This window comes from Petaurus breviceps, unplaced genomic scaffold, assembly GCF_028583685.1.
Source record: "Petaurus breviceps papuanus isolate PSGF00001 unplaced genomic scaffold, PetGlider_PUasm1.0 90667, whole genome shotgun sequence".
Classification (NCBI taxonomy): Eukaryota; Metazoa; Chordata; class Mammalia; order Diprotodontia; family Petauridae; genus Petaurus; species Petaurus breviceps.
In genome coordinates, this window is record NW_027187302.1 from 7,825,734 (window position 1) to 7,846,956 (window position 21,223).

At 39.5% G+C, this 21,223-nt stretch overlaps 1 protein-coding gene across 16 annotated transcripts in view; it reads left to right on the top strand.

The window, feature by feature from the left end:
- ANKRD6 (ankyrin repeat domain 6) overlaps positions 1-21,223 on the top strand; it is a 283,323-nt gene that overhangs the window by 225,617 nt on the left and 36,483 nt on the right. For 13 of the 16 annotated variants that reach the window (XM_069065138.1, XM_069065134.1, XM_069065136.1 and 10 more), the window contains 3 exons: positions 9,695-9,793; positions 12,555-12,895; positions 20,570-20,668. In XM_069065138.1, coding sequence (XP_068921239.1) covers positions 12,602-12,895; positions 20,570-20,668 — 393 coding nt within the window. In that variant the 5' untranslated portion in view covers positions 9,695-9,793; positions 12,555-12,601. The remainder of the gene's footprint in view (positions 1-9,694; positions 9,794-12,554; positions 12,896-20,569; positions 20,669-21,223) is intronic. The other 3 variants (XM_069065142.1, XM_069065146.1, XM_069065148.1) reach the window with 2 other exon arrangements.

Below are 21,223 nucleotides of genomic sequence, written 5' to 3' on the forward strand. Positions count from 1 at the left end.
CTGAAAGAATAGGGTCTTGAAGCCAGTATGACCCAAACTTACCTTATCTTCTTTTTTTTTTTAAGCAATTGGGGTTAAGTAACTTGCTCAAGGTTACACGGCCACTTATTTCTGGGTGTGGTGCTAAGTATCTGAGCCCGGATTTGATCCCCAGGTCGTCCCGATACTGGGGCCGGCGCTCTTACTTGCTGTGCTACCTGGCTGTCCCTCTTACCTTATCTTCTAAACTCTTTGTAATCTGTCTTCTGACCTCATTCACCTGAAGCTGTTCACTCCAAAGTTGCCACATTCTTTCTTACATTAAGTTTGTTATATTATAAACACATTTATCATATATAACATATACATGTCACACTATATGTAATATATAATAATTATTTATTATATTAAATTATTTTTGTATTTATCATACCCTGAGCATCAAATTGTCAGTCACAAAGGGTATCTCCAGCATCCAACACGGGCTTTGTATATAGTCGATGTTTAATAAATAGCTTTTGAAGAATGAAATATATATTTTTGGACTTGGTAAATGTATGAGGGGTTTTTTGCATTATTTTAGTATCCACAGCAAGAGCCACCCCATATCCCTTTCTTTTCAGACTTTGTAGCAGTTCCCTGAGGGAATATCCATCCTCCTTTATCCAGGGCAGGTGTTACCAGAACTGATAAACCTAGCCCTCTTGTATACAAGGGTCTGAGTTATTGAAGTAGGGAAGAGGGACCATGAAAGTGAGAATTTCATTCTGTGTGGCCTGTGTTCTGTGTTATGCACCATCACGTTTTGTGACTTTAAGGTACAATGACACCTATTAAAAGGGGGGAGTGGATTTCCTGATGCAGCTGCCATTTTCAGATAATCTCCCCTCCTCCTTCCCCTCTCCCCTGTGTGTTAAGTGCTGTTCATGTCAAGTCTTTCTGATGTAAACTCCCAGTACTGCCTGCTGGAGAATGTGCAGGTGAGGAGAGAGTTTACAGATGAATCTCACCCGCTATGAAAATAAACACCCCTGCTTCCTTTTGGAGTTTATTTTAGACCTAAGTTAGCTTTGGCCAAGCTCCAATTATTTCTTCTCTGGTGGGAGATTGTTATCTTAGCATGGAATTCTGCCTGTGGAATGTTCCCTTTGCAGCCAAAGAGCTGCATTTGCCCTTTGAAAAGACTGGGAGTTGGCTTTTTTCAGCTAAACTTGGAAGTTTGTGAGGGTTTGTTTGTGTGTGTGGGTGGGAGTAAGTGGTATGGGAATGTGTTGTGGTGTGTGTATGTGAGAAAGAAAGCGAGAGCCCACTTATCTGTTTTGTCCTTATCCTATTCTGTTCTTTTAAAGTCACCTGTTGTGATTTATCCATAACCTGCTGGGACCTGAGGCACTCTGATCCTGAGGCTTTTTTTTTCTTGTCCTTTTTTTTGTTGTTCCTACAGAGAAGTTATGCTTGGAGTCAGGACATAGGGGCTTAACTTGCTGTAACATATCTATGTAATCCCAGAAAGGTGTAGAGCCCCAGAGTTGTTTCTGGGTTTGGCCACTTCATTTCATCTTATTTTTCTTTCTTTTCTTCCTTCCTTCTTTCCTCCCTCCCCTCCTAGTTTCTTTCTTTCTCTTTCTTTCTTTCTTTCTTTTCTTTCTTTCTTTCTTTCTTTCCTTCTTTTTTTCTTTCTTTCTTTCTTCCTTCCTTTCTTTCTTCTTTCTCTCTTCCCCTCTTTCTCTTCCTTTCTTCTCTTTCTCTTTCATTCCATCCTTCTGTCTTCCTTTTTTCCTACTTTCCCTACCTAGAGACATTTTATGTGTCTATTGCTGTTCACTTGCCTGCAAGTGCACCTCAGCCCTGGCTTCTTTTCCATGGCCCTAACCAAAGGGAAAATACATGCTACTTGGAGGTAGGCCTGCCAATTTTTCTACCTCCTGGATTTGGATCACCCATCTTTGGTAGTATGCCAACCTGTGGCAGGCCCTCGGTCTATCTAAAGAAAGCTTCTTGTTTTAGTGATTTGGGTATCATTTATTATCCGTCAGGTGGTAGATGATACTATCAAGAAGGATGACAGTTTATTTGGTCTTGGGCCAGAGGTGTAAGTCTGGACTGGGGCTCTGGTGTGTGGCTAGTCCAGGGAAGGTTCTGTAGGGGATCCTGACTATTGTCTGTAAGAACCCAGAGATTCTTAACGTGGAACCCATGAACTTAAAAAATAATTTTTAATCATTGTATTTCAATATAGTTGGTTTCTTTTATAATGCTATATATTTTGTTTTATGTATTTAAAAACATTAATCTAAGAAAGGGTTTACAGACTTCATCAGACCACCAAAGAGGTCTATGACATAATAAATGTTAAATTTGTGCTAGAGAGACTGTTCAGATCTAAAGCCAGCCATGGAGTTCCAAGTGGAGCAACTCACACAAAAATCTGCCACTTTTCTAAGAGTGAACTCAGTGACCAAATACAGTCTGACTCCCTAAGGTTAACAGAAGAGTGGGAATGGGCAGGTCTTACTCACTGGAATGTAACTTGAGCAAGAATTGAACTAATTTTTCTGCATGAGACAGGTAGGGGCAGAACGGAAACTTTATTATCTTTGCTAATTTTTTCTTGTCATTCATAACATAATAAATTATCTTTTTTTTACTTTTATTCTTTCCTGCCTGCCAGTTGTGAGAAACTAGAAAACAAACCCGAATGCAAAATTGACCTGAGACATGGCATTTATTCTAAAAAACACAAACCCCTCAGGCCTTCACCAATATTTCCAGTTTCCATTCACTCAGTCAGTAAACATTTATTAAGCTTCTGTTATGTGCCTGGCCCTGTGCTAAGTGTAGAACAGACAAGTTACTCTCTCACTTCTGCCTGTTTCCTGCACCACAGTGATAATTGTGTGTGAGTGTGTGTGTGTGTGTGTGTGTGTGCATGCAAGCATTTTAGTTCTGTCTCACAAAATCCTAGTCCTAGAATACAAGAAAAGGTGTTGCTAAAACACACATGTCATATACACATCCCATAGGCAGCATGCAGCCCATAACATTCCCTAGTATGGCCTGAATCAGATTAAAATGTAAGAGGGAAATACATTAATACAAAATACATTAATAATAAATGTATAAACATATAGCATTTTCTAAGTCAATATATGGCCTGCAGGGATCCTTATGTATGGTTTCGTGGCCCCCATTTCTACTTGAATCTGACATGCTCCTCTAAAGTGCTTCCAATGGGCATGGTTATCCTAATAGCCAAGGAAGGTAATGTCCCTTTTCATCCCAACACTGCCACTTTGTGGCAGAATTCCCCCACATAGTTTTGCTCTGAAGCCTCTTCATCATGGTGGGGAGGTAACCCTAAGTTCTAAAAGGCTAGGCCAGCAGAGCAAGCACCTCTTGGCAATTTCCACCATGTTGGAAAGGCTTCAGATTCGGTCTCAGAAACTGGCTGTGTCTGTTTTTGCCTAGCCAAATAAAGAGAGGCTCATCACTAACAGGCTGTCCACTTGGATTTGGTTTTGGCTGTGGCCAACCCATGAAACAAAGAAAAATACACAATGGTTCTTTATGTGCGTGACCCCCTTTGTTTCTCATTGATGATGATGAGGTGGCAGAAAAGGGAGTAGGGGAGCTAAGAATTACAGTTTTAAGTCATCAGTTAACATCAGTTTAGATGTTGATATTCCAAGTATGAGATGCTTGCCTAGGGACCAGTATATGGACATACCATTGGAGGAATTAAGTGGCATTCATCTCAACACTTTTGCTGAAAGCCAAACCAGAAGACAACTGAATGAAAGATGACTCCCATAGTTTTCTTGAAGAGGCAACCCATTGATCAATCAATCAACTAGAACTCCTTAAGAACTTCCTTTATGGTAACCACTGAAAGGAGTTAGGTTGAGTTTCTAGTGAATCCAAAAGAAAGTATCAACATCATTTCATGGGACATTTAGTTGTCTTGTACTTCTTTGCTTATGATAAGTATTTGCACCATGAAAATAATTACATCCCCAATCACTTATGCAGAAGGATTGAAGAGATAGAGAAGTTTTAAGAACTCCATAAGACCCTTCCTTCATTGACTTCTGTGGCAACTGAACAGCAACACTAAACACACTCAGGAAATGTGTCTCTTATATTCTTCGCTTTTCGGAATTGGTCTAGCTTTCTCCCCTTCCCCAGAGTCATTCTGAACTTGGGTATATGCTTCAAAATGCTATACCAATGATAGCTATGATTTTTACTGTTGACATTATCATACTAATCTAGATTCATTCCAGGAGTTTTCCCCATCTATAAAATGGGAATAATAAGTCTCTAATTCTTTGGATTGTTGTAATGATTAAATGAGATTTTATATATATATATATATATATATATATATATATATATATATATATATAACACTTCAAAACCCTTAAAGCTCAGGGGTTCTTAACCTGGAATCTGTGAACTTGTCTTCAAAAATATTTTGATAACTATATTTCAATATAGTTTCTTTTGAAGACTATTATTTATATTTTATGTATTTAAAAACATTTTTTTCTGAAAAGTCCTCGGTAGGCTTCACCAGATTTCCAAAGGAGTTCAAAACGCAAAAAAGTTGAGCCTTTGCTTTCCATAAATATTAATGTAGTAGTAGTAAGTAGTAGTAGTAGTAGTAGTTGTAGTAGTAGTAGTAGTAGTAGTAGTAGTAGTAGTAGTCATAACAATAATAATAGACCTGCTTTCAACCTGCCTACCTTATCATTCTAGATCAGCCCTAGATACTTCCTACTCTTGAACACTCAGTTGATCTGATCTAACTAGGTTTGGAGCTTTTCCCTATATTTTGGGAAACTGATTTGCTAAGGTGAGAAGTACGAGAGTCATTCCATATGACCTTTTCTCAAATTTATTCATGTCATCTGAAATGCTGCTGGGTTTAGCCACTGATACTTCTCTTCTTGTATATTAGAATTATTTTTCCAACTTTATTTTTTGGGCAGTTTTCTCTACTTCTTGAAATGTAGATGCAGACAGTCCTTACTTTATATAAGTGGACTCTTTCACAGACCTCTACATAAATGGATTTTTGCATCATGGGAATTTGCCCCCAGACATGGGGGAGAGAGGAAGGGAAGAAGGAAGAAGGCTATGCACCTATGGAGGGATGAGACTAGCACAGAGTTTAAGGATATGTGGTGTCCAGGGACAGAGAAGTGAGAGCAGGAGGAAGAACACATGGGAGCCTGTCCAGAATCGAGAGGAAGAACATTCTGGGGGCAGACACGTGGGGGCTAGACATGGCCATAGACAGCAGAAGAGGGGCAATGCAAGGTTGGAAACAGGCAGGCAATATCCAGACTTGGACAGACAGAAGACAGACATGTGGCCTGGCAAAGGTCTCCTCTGTCAGTGCTGGAGGTCCCAAGTCAAACCCCCATCTATACGCAATAATGTGGTGGCTGTCTTTCTGCATATCCCTTTCCTGCTTTAACGTGGAGGGGTTTTTTTTGCCTTAGGGTTTGTGTTTGATGGGCGGGTGGGTGCCCAGTTGAGGAGCAGTAATGGAGAGAGAGAACAGTACAGTAGAATTAACATAGGTGGTTTTTTTTGGAAGGCAGATTTCTTTTAGAATTCTTTACATTGTCATAATTTGCTTAATGTGAATTTACGTGAAGCAAGAACAATCCACATAATTGTATTTCATCTATTTTAGTTCTCTTTCACATGATTCTGGTCTGTCAGCTTCCTCATCTTTAAGATGGAGAACTTTGGCCAGACAACCTCTGAGGACCCTTACGCCTCTAAATCTATAATCCTATGATATAAACCCATTCCTTCAAATTCTAGTTCTTCCCGGTTCTAACATTCTATGATTCTTGTAAGTGTTTTGGAGCTGACTTTCACCTACCAGGTGAAGTTGACTTTACCTACCCAATCAGCTCCAAAGCATTTATGAAACTCATAGAATGTTAGAACTGGGAAGAACTTTAGATGTCATCTAGTCTGACACCCTCAAATTGTTAATGAAGGAACTGAGGCCCAGAGAATTGGAAACATCTTGCTCAAGGCCACAAAGCTAGTTAGTGTCACAGACTAGCCTTGAAGGCTGACTTCCGGTCTGGTGCTCTTTTCACTCAGTCATATTCCCTTGCCTGCTACTTTCTTCCATTCTACACTAATACATACCCACGTTCCCTTTTTTGTTGTTTGCCTCAAATGCATCTGTGATCTCATCAGTGTGGATGTTCTCTCCAATAATATAGATCTCAACCTTCCCTACCTGCCTGCCCTGTGTGACTTTTATTTATGTCTTCCTATAACTCCAACTGAAGAGGGCCCCCCAGTGTACCAGGGGATTTCCTCATTTTCTTCTAATGTTATAAAAACACACACACAGTTGTTCATTGGTTATCCCTTGCTCTTGGCATGTGATCAGACTATTTTTCTTGATGATTCATTTCTTTGATGATTCTTTGAACAAGTTATGTTACTTCTCAGGGTCTCAGTTTGCAAATCTATGAAGTGAAACATTGGATTAAATAACCTGACATTCCTTTCAGCTCAAAGTCTCTGACACACTGTTTCTGTATTCTGATTCTTCATGTTTCTTTGTTTTATGTTTTTGCCTGCTCTAAGCCCGAGGTACCTTTCAAATGCCCTCTTGAATGGTACTCATCTTAAATTCTTTGGAGTTTGTAGTGTTATTCTGTGACTTGCATCCATAGAGTCAGTAGAATCTAATAGACATTTAAAAAGATGGGCCTTTGTTTGGAAGATAAGTGATTGTTACTTAAGGAGCCCCACATTTTCTATTTGTTTGTGTGTTTATTAGTTTTCACCATTCACTTCCATAAGATTTTGAGTTCCAAATTTTCTCCACATCTCTATGCTTCCCCCACCCCAAGACAGCATGCAATCTAATAACAGGCTCTACATATGCATTCATATTAAGCATATTTTCTCATTAGTCATGTTGTAAAGAAGAATTAAAACCAGTGGGAGAAACCATGAGAAAACAAGAAACAAAAAAAAAATCGAGAGAGAGAGCAAATAGTATGCTTCTATCTTCATTTAGACTCCATTGTTCTTTTTCTGGATATGGATATCATTTTCCATCATGAGTCATTTGGGGTTGTCTTAGATCCTTGCATTGCTAAGCGGAGATGAGTCTATCAAAGTCAATCATCTCACAATGTTACTGTATAAAATGTTCTCCTGGGGGCGGCCAGGTAGCACAGCGAGTAAGAGCACCGGCTCCAGTGTCAGACTGACCTGGAGATCGAATCCCGGGCTCAGACACTTAGCACCCACCCAGAGACACCTGGCCGTGTAACCTTGAGCAAGTTACTTAACCCCGATTGCTTTAAAAAAATAAAATAAAATAAAATGTTCTCCTGGTTCTGCTCACTTCCCTCAGCATCAGTTCATGTAAGTCTTTCCAGGTTTTTCTGAAGTCTGCCTGCTCATCATTTCTTATAAAACAATGGTATTCCATTACATTCATATACCATAACTTGTTCAGTCATTCCCCAATTAATGGGCCAATTCTTGGCCACCACAAAAAGAGCTTCTAGAAATATTTTTTTTTCATGTGGGTCCTGTTCCCATTTTTATGATCTTTTTGGGATATGGATCTAGAAGTGGCAATGCTGGGTCAAAGGGTATGCACAGTTTTATAGCTCTTTGTGAATAATTCCAAATTGCTCTCCAGAATGGTTGGGTCAGTTTACAACTCTACCAACAATGTATTAGTGTTCCAGTTTTCCCACATCTTCTCCAACATTTATCATTTTCCTGTTTTGTCAGGTTAACCAGTCTGATAGGTGTTGTTTTGGTTTGCATTTCTCTAATCAATAGCGATTTAGAGCATTTTTATGTGATTATAAATAGTTTTAATTTCTTCATCTGGAAACTGCCTGTTAATAAGCTTTGACCCCCCACATTTTCTTAAAGGCAATCATCTAACCTGTTCTCTCCCACCTTCTTCATTCTATACCCAAGTTGTAATCCATTTGCACTATATGTCTAAGAGACACAGATGTATCACCTAGACAATAGACTCTATCTTTTAAAGACATAAACTTTGCTATGAAGGATGTGCATCAAATTTCAAAGTATGAACTCCACGGATGTACTTGTAGTAAAGGTAGAAATGGAAACATCTCAAGCCATACTACAATGAAGGACCAAATCCATTGAAAAGAAACTGGTCAATAAAACTCCTATCAATTTTGTGCTGTCCTAACAACTGGAGAAGATCCTCACTAAACCTTTAAAATCCAGGTTAAATTGGAATGTGGTTGAGCACAATTACAAGGGAGTGAAGGTCACTCCTTAACTTCATACTAGAGGATGTTTTTCTAAAGATTTCTTTATAACCCACTTTCTGGGGAGAAGCTATGTTCTTAATTAAAAAATCTAATTTTAAAGTAAGCTCTGACCTCCTTCCTCCCTCTGTCCCCAGAATCCTACCTCTTTGATTGCATTTTACTTGTGGAAATTAAAAATCTTTATTTTCTCTTATCACTTGATTGCTACTTTCTCCACAACAAACTAGTATACAGCAAATAAACCTAGACTTTAAGAATAGTTTTAGCAGATTCTGGTGGTTTTTCACAAATTTGAACTATGAAAACAGTCTATACTGCAAAAGTTCTAATAAGTGTCATTTAGAGACTTTGTTTTCTAAATGGTCTATAACTCATCTCTTAAGCTATTCTTTCACAGAGAGGTATAAACCTTTTGAACAGATTAACATGCCTTAATGTGGCAGGAATGATTCCCTGATTTACATCAGGTGGTGTTCTAGCATGCTAGGAGGCTGTTATTTAAAGCAGGGTTGATCACTGTGCAGAGCCATTTCCCCAGGGTGCGGAAAAGTCGGGGGAGGAAGAAAAAGAAATCAAAATTCTTTGGGAATACAGTATTTTTTAGAAGAGAAAAACATTCTTATTATGTTCTAGTTTTTTTATTTGCATTGAATTCCATTATTTCTTCCAGAGGTACCCTGGATTTGGGGTCTCAGAATCAAAAGTTCTTTAGGGAAAAGAATTTGGAAGATAAACAATATTTGGGTTTTGTTGTGTGTGTGTGTGTGTGTGTGTGTGTGTGTGTGTGTGTGTTGGGTGGGGTTTTTCTGTTTTTGCCTAGATAGATGATAGTTAACTTGTGCTTTTTCTGGTTATCTACCAGAGGTGGGGAACCTTCGGCCTCAAGACCACATGTGGCCCTCTAGGTCCTCGAGTGTGGCCCTTTGACTTATTCCAAACTTCCCAGAACCAATCCCCTTAATAAAAGGATTTGTTCTATGAAACTAGGACTCAGTCATATCCAAGGACCAAGAAGGCCACAAGCGGACTGAAGGAAGCAGACATCAGGAAGGAAATGTTAGAAGACAAAGTTAAACCATTCAATTTACAAATTGCACCCTTTACAAGAAATTAGTGAAAGTGCTAATATCATTGACTAAAATGAAGTTCAGTTTTTTTAAACAGATTTCAGTTATTCATACCAGTACTGGCCCACATTACTCTGCTGAATGGAAATCCACTTTTTATTCTAGCTAAATTAATGAGAATTTCTATGTAAACATGGAGAAAAGATCTCAATAAAAGTCATTGTGAAGCAACATTTCTTTAGCAGGGTGGGAAGAGGAAGACAGTAGAGGTGATGCTTCTGAATTGTTCATTGATCTGAAATCAGAATTTTTTTTTTGCATTCACAGCATGGCCGGACACCACTACATCTTGCTGCCAATAAAGGCCATCTTCCTGTTGTTCAGATCTTGTTGAAGGCAGGCTGTGACCTGGATGTCCAGGATGATGTAAGTAAAGAAATTGGGGGTTGTTCTTGTGTCAAGAATAAAAATCTGTCTTGAGAATTATATGGTACAATTAAAAGTGATAGTGGAGAGATAGGCTAGTCCAGGCCAGACTAACCTCTATGATTCCTTCATGTAGGTCAGTCACATACAAGGGAAAATAATTCTGAAGATCAGCCTAAAAGGATGCCTTGAATTACATACCCAGTAGCAAATTCAAAATGGAGTCATGATGCTTGGTTTCTCCAGTCACCTGTGATTCTCTGTCTAATAGGACTAGCACTAAAGGGTATTGTTTGCCACATATTTAACTTTTAAGTACATGGAGAGCCTCACTGGGACTGGACTCTCTTTTGACACTGGTTTGTATGTAGATCAAATCTGGTGTAATTGGACCTATAAGGAGTCAGTGGGTAAGGTACAGAGAGTCTGTGAGCCTGAGTGAGGAAAAAATTATACCTTTATTGGCAATAACCTCTAAAATTGAGTATTTTCTTCAATTATTTAAAAATAATATTTTGAGAAAGGTGTCTATAAGTTTCATCAAGGCTCAAGAGTGTCATGTCACAAAGAAAGTTAAGAACTCCTCTGTTAGATGTATTTATAGTTGAAGTTTCTTAAAGCTATAGGAGATAAAATGAAGAAAGAAGATCAGTTTTTCTTTTTCCTTTTTCTCACCTTTATTAATAATGTTAATCCTCTTCTATATCCTGCTAGAATATAGCATTAACCTGCAGGAAGTGACTTCAGTGGCTGCTAGTGAATGATATCTGATTTGTTGAGGGTCAGCCTTAGACATCAGCAGAATAGCAGTTCTATATAAGAAAAGTCAATAACTGTTTCTGTATGTAATCATACCCCTGGAAGTCACTGCATCCCTCTTTTAAAAAATATTATTTTATTTTCAGTTTCAAATTTACTATATCCTTTGTATAGGAGGTTGACAACTAGGTCACTTCCACCTATATGTTATATAGTAGTGTTCTCTGATAAACATGGATGTGTGTGAGAAGAGTGCAAATCATTTGAGTCCTCTTGAAAGTAGAGTCTAATGTAACCCCCTCCAGATTCACTTTTAATCATCCCTGAAATTGAGCAGATTTATACCTGTGGGCACACCTGGGTATGGCTACGATGGGATTCATCAACCTGTTCTAGTGTTTCCAGAGGTCATTTTGCAAAACTCTAATGCCAGGTATTTGTAGAAATGTAACAATAATATAGCAAAGAAATATCAAAACATGGAGCTGATTGTACATGTATGTGTGACTATGCGTGGTACGGGAGGCTTTCCCATTACTTTATTTTTTTGAGGCTATGTCTCTTTATCTCATCAGGGTGTGGAAGTGCAGAGCCACTCACTGGCCTGATACCAATTATGATCAATATCGAAATTTAAACCTACTTTTTTTCCATCTTAGGCCAATTTGTCTCATTTAGGACAATCTAATGGCCTTCTGATCCCATGGGACATTCAATATATTAGTCCCAGACTTAGTGCAGACACTCAGTTAGCTTACACCCTACTGTAGCTCAGAACTCCCACACTCAAGAGATCCACAGGTCCACCTACCTCAACCTCTTCTAGGGCAGGGATTACAAATATGTGCCATCATGCCTGGCCTTTCCCATTCCTTTCATGAAAAGACTGTGCATTTCAGCAGAAGCAAAGTTTTCTAAAGAAGTTGGGTCTAACTAAATTTACTGACCTCCAATACGTGCTTTTGGACACACACACACACACACACACACCATCAGAACATTCCTCCAACAACAAGATTACCTCAGTGTGTATGGATTTAGTTTTTGAAATAAATGATTTGGAGTAGAAGAAGGAGTTGAACTGAGTTCCTAAGGATGTGTGAGACAGAGCACATCTCATATTCTGGTGATGTGATCACATCCTCATTTACACATTGACAGAAATCTGGTATTAAACATGGAGAGCTGTGGTAACCACACACATTTCCAGTGGCAGGTCCCATGGGAGTCACCAGGTAGCTGGATTTCAGTGGATTCAGAAAGCATGTATTGTTTGACAATAACCAAGGTGGGGGCCGGGAGGATGGAGAGTAGGCAAAGGTGATCATCACAAGACGACAGACATCAGCAGAAGGAAAGTCTTATCTAATGTCAGACAGTAGCTCCCTGCCCTCCCTCCCAGCTCACCCACCTTGTATCTTTACCTAGTCCTCCTCAGAAATACTTATATTTCCTCTGTTACATGCTTCATATTTAAAACAACCACAAAAAACTTGTGTCGCTATCATTAAGAGTTGGGAATGAATGGCATGTCCAAGACCTGTTTATAATGAAAGGATCAATTTTTAAATGTATGAGCAGCCACTGATGCCAGTGTCTCTATTTCAAGAGTAGTCATGGTGTTGAGTCAGGAAGCCATTTGGTACAGTAGAAAGAACCCTGGCATTAGAATCAAAAGACCTGGGTTCAAATCTCCCCTCCAATACTTACAACTTGAGTGACCTTATGCAAGTGTCTTCACCTCCCTGAGTCCCAGTTTCCTTATTTGTAAAAAGAGTGGGTTAGACTAGATGAATTCTGAGGTCCCTTCTAGATCTTGGATCCTATGAGAAGTCTTTGAGGAAACTTGCAAGTATCACTAGAAGAAAACTCCATGCTTTTGTTCTTTTAACAAAACTGGGAAAATTAATCGATGAAAGTATCTACCTATCCTGGATGGTGTGTACTGATAGAAAACATAACTGTTGTGAAGAGTTTAAAACCCTAACTTCATATTCTGCAGATATTGTTCTTTAAAGTCATTTTTAAAGACTGAGAATTAGTGGAAGAATGACCTTCAGTGGCCTGGAGTGGGATTATTATGAATTTCAACCTGTGGAAACCAGTTCTTTAGAGTATGGAACACCAGGAGCTAATTCTCTCTTGCTTCCTGCCAATCCTGCCAAATCCTATTGGAGCCCTAACGAGGTCTCTGATTGGTCCATGAGCATTCACACGGCACACACCTCAGAAATAGTCCAGGACAGAGCGGCCACGGTGAAAGGCATCAAGGAAGAGAAAAATAAGAAAGACCAGAGGAGAAAGGCTAGGAAGGAACCTAGAAGATCAGAGAGAGAGAAGGAGGTCAGCAGTTTTCTTTGCACATCTCTCTGGCCTCATGCTTCTCTTCAGCAGGCTTGCATGTGTGCCCTCCCTGGCATGATTGCTCCTGAAAAGATGCACACTTCCTGCTTGCATGGCTCGGGGTTAGTCCTGTTGCTTGGCTTAAAAATGTCTGCCCACTATTTCTCACCACTCTTAGTTTTCTGATAACTTGGAGGGAAGCCAAATAGATTTAAATCTAAAGATACTGATTACAGAGGTTTCAAATTCCTAAAAGCCCCAAATTTTAGACAGACAGACAGACAGGCAGATAGATAGATAGATAGATAGATAGATAGATAGATAGATAGATAGATAGAAGGCGTTTGACCATCAGGATGTCATCAATTCATGAAACCTAGTACATAGCTCAATGTCTCCCTCATCAGAACTGCTGGGTGAAGAATCCCTTGTTCTTCAGATTACCAGTTAATACAATCTCCCCTCCCCCATTTTGGTGATGAATCAGAATATACCTACAGTATTTAGGTGTTTTTTTTTTCCATATCCAAACCATTCATTCATCTGACAAGAATTTATTAAGCACCTACTATGTGGTCAGGTGCTGTAATAGACAGGGATACAGAGACAAAAGAAAATTAGTTCTTACCCTTTGGGAGCTTACATTCTATTGAGGAATTAACATGTACATATATAAATAAATAAAGATTATAGAAAATAACATTGGGGATGGGCTAGCAAATGCATCAGAAAAAAGCCTTGTGTGCAGAAAGTGGCATCTGAGCTGAATTATGAAGGCAGCTAGGGACTCTGAGAAGTAAAAGTGAGGAGGGGGCATGTCCTAGGGATGAGGTAGATGATTTAAGCAGATCGGTCATAAAACCAGCAAGGCTTTATTAAGTGCCTATTATGTGCCAAACCCACTGCTAAGGAGCTCCCATTCTAATGGGCAAAGACAGAGTCAGGAGAGGGAATATTGGGTACAAAGAACAGCAAAGGGGCCAGTTTGGAAAGCTGAGGACTTCAAGGGGAATCCTATGGAATGAAACTAGAAAGGTAGTCCTGGAACTGGGGTGTGAAGGACTTTAAAGGCCAATGAGAGGTAGTATGACATGATGTCCAGAATGCTGTCCTTGGAGCCAAGGAGACCTGGGTTCAGGTCCTGTCTCTGACACATACTGGATGTGTAACCCTAAACAAGTCAATTAACTTTTATCCATCTCAGTTTCCTCACCTGTAAAATGGGGATAATAATAACACCTACTGAGGGTGGCTAGGTGGCACAGTGAATAGAGCACCAGCCCTGGAGTCAGGAGGACCTAAGTTCAAATCTGGCCTTAGACACAACACAAAAACTAGCCATGTGACCTTGGGCAAGTCACTTAACCTCAATTACCCTCCAAAAAATTAATAATAATAACACCTACCTCCCCGGGTTGTTGCAAGAATAAAATGAGATCTTATTTGTCAAATACTTTGAAAACCCTAAAACATTCTATAAATCTAGCTAGATGGCTAGCTCTCAGTATACTAGGCTATTCTCTAAGACTGTAACTTGCAGAGAAGATGACAATCTGCTTTGGTAGAAGGAGTGTCCTCCTTTGGGAGTTCCTTACGTCAGTAAAATCACAAGTCTCCTCCCTATCCCCCATTCCTTTTAATGTCAGATAGAGGAATTTCTATTTCATCTTAGAGGCAAGCCAGTGGAGTTTGATTTTGATAATTGCTAGGCTCTGATAGCCCAAATACCACCACTTCATCTCACTCTTTACAAGGATAGCCTACATTTGAATTCCCTCATAAATAAGGAGACAATTCAGAAAGAGCTCTGAATTGGAGGATGAGTACCGAGTGCTGGTTTGGACTCTGCCGATAACTCCCTGTGATACCTTAGGCAAATTGCTTTGTTTCTACAGTCATTTTTTTTATCTGTAAAATGGAGGGATCAGACTAGATAGTCTCTTAAGTGGCTTGCTTTTTTTTTGGAGGGGGAAAGGTAGGGCAATTGGGGTTAAGTGACTTGCCCAGACGGCTAGTTTTTGTGCTAAGTATCCGAGGCCAAATTTGAACTCATGTCCTCCTGACTCCAGGGCTGGTGTTCTATTCACTGCACCACCTAGCCGCCGCTTAAGTTGCTTTCTGATGCTGATATTTATTTTTTGACTTGTTCAATAAGGGAAAGATGACTCAAAATTTGATTCAGAATAATTAATAATAGCTAACATTTATATAGCACCTACTCTGTGCTAAGTGCTTTACAATTATTATTTCATTTGATTCATTCACTACAACCCTGGTGGGTGGGTGCTATTATTATTATTATTCCCATTTTACACATGACGAAACTGAGGCAATAAGAGGCTAAGTGACTTGCCCAAGGTCAAACAGCTGGTAAAGTATCTGCAGCTGAATTTAAACTCAGGTCCTGACTCTAGACCCAGCACTCTATCCATTCTGCCACCTAGCTGCCTAGCTGATTGCTAATATATAGAAGACTCTGGCGTCCTGAAGCACTTCTGGGCTCTGAGAAGTCATGGTCTTTGGGCAAGACTCCAATTTGGTACCCTAGTGTGAGGGGATGTCTCTTGTCTTCAATCCTCAGGACTAGATCCCAAGTATTTTCCCTTCCCAGCTTTAAACCACAAACATGCTCAAAATCACTTTGTGGTGATTTCTTCAGCACTTGACCCAAGTGTCTTGCATAAAGAGCAGGCACATGGCAGATTCAAATAATTATTGCAAATCTTATCCTACAAGGAACTAAAGTGGACCTAAAAGTGGGGCCATCATTCACAGGAAGTAATAGGCTTTCCCTAGCTTTAACTTCTAGAATAGGGTAGGGGAATAAAACAGCATGTCCCTGTTGGTGAAATGCAATATCCTTAAAATTTTATTGTGTTTATCTTCTGCTTAGCACAGTGCCTGGCTCATTAAAGAAGCTTAACAAGTTGCCTCTACCTAAGATATCCCCCCAACATGCCTTGCAAGCAGTATCCAATCAAGAAATACTTGTTGAATGGCTGCTGTTAAGACTACTGTACTCATCCTGTCATTTCTCTTAAAGATTTCAGGCATTCCTAGAGGGTTTTTTTTTTAAGTCATAAAGAAATCAGGGAGCATGTTTAAGCTAACGTTGTATGATTCCCAGTGCATCTTCTAAGTGCTTTGGGGACTTTTTTAATGATGACTGAATGAAGTGTAGAGAAACATTAAGGGAACATTTGGTTGTTGTCAGCTGTAGACTTCAAGTGTGTTTCGGCATCAAAGCTTTTGCCTTTATGGGAAGGAAAGGTTGAAAGCTGAACTGGCTTTGTCTGTTTGTTACATATGAGGGAGACATTGGTCTTTAAGATGTGAAATTGTTTACCTTTTGGTGAGTAGCATGTACACAATGAGTTGTTACTCCTTCTTACTCTTCTCTCCCCCTTCCTGAGAGAAACTCAGCCTTTATAGGGATTGCCAAGATCAAATTGGTGTCACATGTGCCTGGAATCATTCTCTTATAGGCTGTGCCCCCAAAGATCCTTCACCCTATTCTAAACAGATCTCATTATCCAGTTTCAGAGTGACCTAGGTTCAAATCTCACCCCTGAGGCTTATTGCCTGTGTGACCTTGAAAAAAACTTCATCTCCCTAAGACTCAGTTTCTCTTCAACAGTAAGATGGGTAGCTTGCACTACCATATACAGCTATTTTTTAAAATGTCAGCCTAGGGCTGTATAGTGTCAGAAAGAGTCACAGATCCTTTTTGTGTGATGCAGATGGATCTCCAATTGCTATCTCATGATAAAAGTAATTTGATCTTTGTGTGATTCTGATAAAAAGAGTAAAAATGCTGGCTACCATGGAACCAAATAGGTGCATTTAGCTTCTTGCACTGAACTAAAGAGCAGTTTTCCTTAGAAAGGGGGATTTGTTAGCTTAATGAGTTATAGAAGAACTTCCAGCCTCACAGAGGCTTAGACTTGGAAGGACCTCAGTGTCCCTTCTGTATATCCCATGCCAGAAAGGTAGGCCCACTATAACATACCCCCCAACATGGAAAAAAGTGGTCATCCCACTTTGCTTGAAGACCTGGCCTCCAAGAAGGGAAAGCTCATCACTTCTCAGTAGAGCCAGTCTACTTTGGAACACCTTGACTCGTTAGGATACTTTTCTGATATCGAGTCTAAACTGGCTTCTTCAAGATTTTCTCCCAGTACTCCTAATTCTGCCCTTTGGGGCCACATGGAATAAGTGTAATCCTTACTCTGTATGACAGTCCTACAAATACCTGACCATAGCTGTCATGTCCCCTTGGAGTCTTCATACCACCAATCGAAATATGTCCACTTCTTTCAAGTGATATACTTTAGCCCCTTCACCATCCTGGTTGCCCTCCTCTGAAAGCTCTCTATTTTAACAGTGTTCTTAAACTATGGCACCCAAAACTGAATAGAGTATTGAATATGAGACCTGAGTAGGGCAGAGTATAGAAGGATTATCACCTCCTTATTCCTGAACATTTAACCCTGTACTAAAAGTGTGGCCACGGGATGATGGCAAGATAGAAGACCGTAACAATAGATGTCCATGTCATCTGAAAAGAATGAAACGTGTCCTATAACAGTATGGCTGATGTTGTAGATAAATCACATTGACTATAGGCAAAGGGGTTTTCTGCTAGACCTGTGGAAAGCTCTTGATGAAAGTTAAGGCAACGTCAAATAGGTCATACAGAATGGAAATCTGGTAGGGTCACTAGTGGATTGGGGCCTTTTGTCCTGAAAGATTTCATTATGGATTCGTATGGTATGTATGAGACACTTTCATGCCATATGTTAATGGCCTTCATTTTTAACTTGTGAGTCATTTTGAAGAAAACATTTTTGGGATTTTCCAAAGGATGGAGGGAATGAATGTACCATTAAATTTTTTTAAGAGAATGAATTCATAGGATCACAAATGTAGAGCTAGAAGGGGCTGTAGAGAGATGATATTCATAAAGTGCTTAGCATAGTGTCTGGCACACAGTAGGCACTTAATAAGTGCTTATTTCCTTTCTTCCATTCTCCTCGTTTTACAAATGAGAAAACTGATACTCAGAGAAATTGCATTAATTTAGCCAATGTTACACAGGTAGTAAGTAAGAGAGAGAAGATTTGAACCCAGGTCTTCTTGCCTTCAAATCCAGAACACTGTCTACTATGTTATGCTTGAATATGAAAGGGAAACAGACATTGTAAATGCTGTTAAATGGTGAGGGCTAATCTTCAGAAGTGTTTTCTCTGATCTTTGAATTCTACAGAGGCAAGCATCATTGTCATCATCATCCGTATCAGGAAACTGTGTCAGAGAGGTTACATGAGTTGGCCAAGGTCACACAGCTAATAAATGGCAGTGCCCATCCTCAGACAGAGATCTTCTAACTCAAAATCCAGTCTTTCCACTGTACAGGGTGTCCCTAAAGTCTGGACACATAGGAAAGTTTAATTAACTGCATATTTTCAAGAAATGAAATGAAATTTTCACCAACATTTTATTTAATTAGCATAAATGAGATTTCATAGCAGATGCATAGGAAATTTCATTCATTAATTAAATTTATCTCATTAATATGGAAAATAGTCCCCAGTAGATAAAAATAGAAAAAAATAAAGCCTTTATTCCATATGAAATTGTCATGGCTAAAATTTATGCTAATTAAATAAAATGTTGTTGAAAATTTCATTCATTTCATTTCTTTAAAATATGCACAGTTAATGAGATTTCCTATATGTCCAGACTTTAGAGATACCATGTATAGCACTGCTTCTCTAGCCAGGGTTCTAAAATTTCTTACCCTTTAAAAGAATTTTTTTTAAATTAACCTCCTTAATAACAGGACGGAAAAATAAATTAGATAACTGAGATTAAAACACTTCTAATTTGCATTCCAGGTAATTACAAACTAATAAATTACATTATGTAAACAGATCATAATTCATTCAGGTTAGCTCAGAAGAGGCCTCTTCTAGCACTTATGTTTTATGAATTTATAAGTCTCTTCCTCTATGGAATAATTGCATGTGTATAGAACTCCTGGCAGTAGAACCAGAGAATGTTAGAATAGGAAAGAACTGTAAAAATAATGCAGTCCAGTACCATCATTTTAAGGACGAGAAAACTGAGATCAGAGTGGTTAGTTTGCCCAAGGTTACATACTTCATATCAGGACTACAATTCAGAGCTCCTGGCTTTCAGTCATTTCATTGTTCTTTCTACTACCCTAGAAAAATCATTCATATTTGTCATTGATCTTATATTCATCTGAGTGATAATATAGAACCAGACTTTGAGGCAAGTCACTGGGCCTCAGTTTTCTTGTCTGCAAAATGAAGGGGAGTAGATTCTAACCCCCAAGTTCTGTCCCAGATCTAAAAGTCTATGAAGTATTAAGAAGTGTCTTTTTCTTTGCTTGATTTTCCTGTTTCATAGAGATTTGCTTTTAGATTTCCATAGAAGAAGCTTCCTCTGCTATAGTACTGATCTTTCCACATTTGAGAGTGTCTTTCCTTTCTTTTCCTTCTTTTTTCTTTTCCCTTTCCTTTTCTTCTCCCATCCTGTCCCTTTTCTCTTTTTCTCTCTCACCCAGGCTGAAAGTGTAGTGGCTACTCCTCATCTGGTCCCAATACTGATTGGTCCAGAAGCTTTGATCTACTCTGTTTCTGATCTGGGTTGGATCACCCACCCTCAGGCAGCCTGATTACCCACCACCACCCACCAGTCTCAGAGGCTCTCTGTTGGTGCTGGACCTAGTGAGAAGCCCTGAAGAACTTTAGAGCTCAAGTGATCCACCAGCCTTAGCTTCCCCCAGAAGAAAGGATTCCAGGCCTATGCCACTATGCCCAGTTATTTTTTATTTCAAGCTGAGCGAGAGAGTCAGATTCCATTTATCCCCGTGAGAGAAAAACATTAGACAATTTCAAGAATCTAAACCCCAGAGAGGGGTCAAAGAGAGAATAAATTAGTGATTATAGTACCATGAAATCTCAGATGAGACTTAGAAATAAGTTCAACACACAGGCTTTATGAAAGGCTTTGGTCCTAACAGCTTCCCGAGAGTTCGTCACAAGAAATCAATGAAGAATCAACTGCTTTGAACTGCCATTGACCATAACCATTATGGGACAGTTGACAAATTGCTAGCTAGCCTGAATTGTGAGAGTCATTAACTAAAGAGAGTGAGATGGTGATGCCTCCTGTAATGTGGAGAGAGGGCTTATCTACCCCATTGCATTCCAGTTTCTGCCTCTACAGATAAACTGATGCAATATTGCCAGCACGGGTCCCAGACCCATTCCTCATGCCAGGTGATAGGTACACTATCTAGCAACACTTTCTAACTGAATCTTTAAAATATTTTAATTCACTAACCCTTTCTGCTTCCTAGGGCATTTGTTGAAGTGCATGAACCCTACTTTGCAGCTGGAACTATGTGGCATAGAGTTGTTTGGGTGATGGGATTGAGATTCTGCTGGGTCAGTGGTCACGTGGCAAGTGGAAGCCAGTTTTCTCTACCCGCACCCACTCTTCCTGAGAACCACAGAGCCCCTCTCATTCACAAAAACAGAGTTCCTGTTTATGTTCTGTATGGGTCTGCCTGTCAGGTTGGAGTAGTGGGCACAAGAATATAGGTGGAGAGAATTAACTAATTGATAATGCCTCACTTTTCAGGGGGACCAGACTGCACTGCACCGAGCTACTGTTGTAGGCAACACTGAGGTCATAGCCGCTCTCATTCAAGAGGGGTGTGCTTTGGACAGACAAGACAAGGTAAAAAGAGAAATTTCAGACACTGATCTGCTCCCCCAAGTTCTGTGCGAGGTCACACATGGTTTGTAGATGGTCTATAAGGCACATGTCCTAAATATTTTTCAGGATGGGAGCTGGCTAACTCCAAGTGAAATGAATGGACTGGTACCTAAGACTTGACAATTGACTGTATCTTACTTGAATTTACCTTATAAGAGAATCCAGTCTTTTAGAAAGTTTGATCTTCCTACTTCTTTGCCTGCTTGGTGACTTTGGACTGCACCTGGATAAACCAATTTTTAAAAAATGTCTTATATTGTTCCAGCAGCATACTGACTAGAGAACTCACCTAGGAATCTGAAAATCCTGGGTTCAAGTCCTGTTTCTGATACATATTGGCTTTGTGACCCTAGGTGAATCATTTGATTTCTCAGGGCCCTCATCTGTAAGATGCAGAGTACATTCCAATCTGCATTGGGAGAGAGAGTATACCATAGTATCCTATATCAATGAAATCACAGGTATAGTCGCCAAAAAAAGGAGGGGTAGGGGCTCTAGCATGTTGGGTGATAGGTT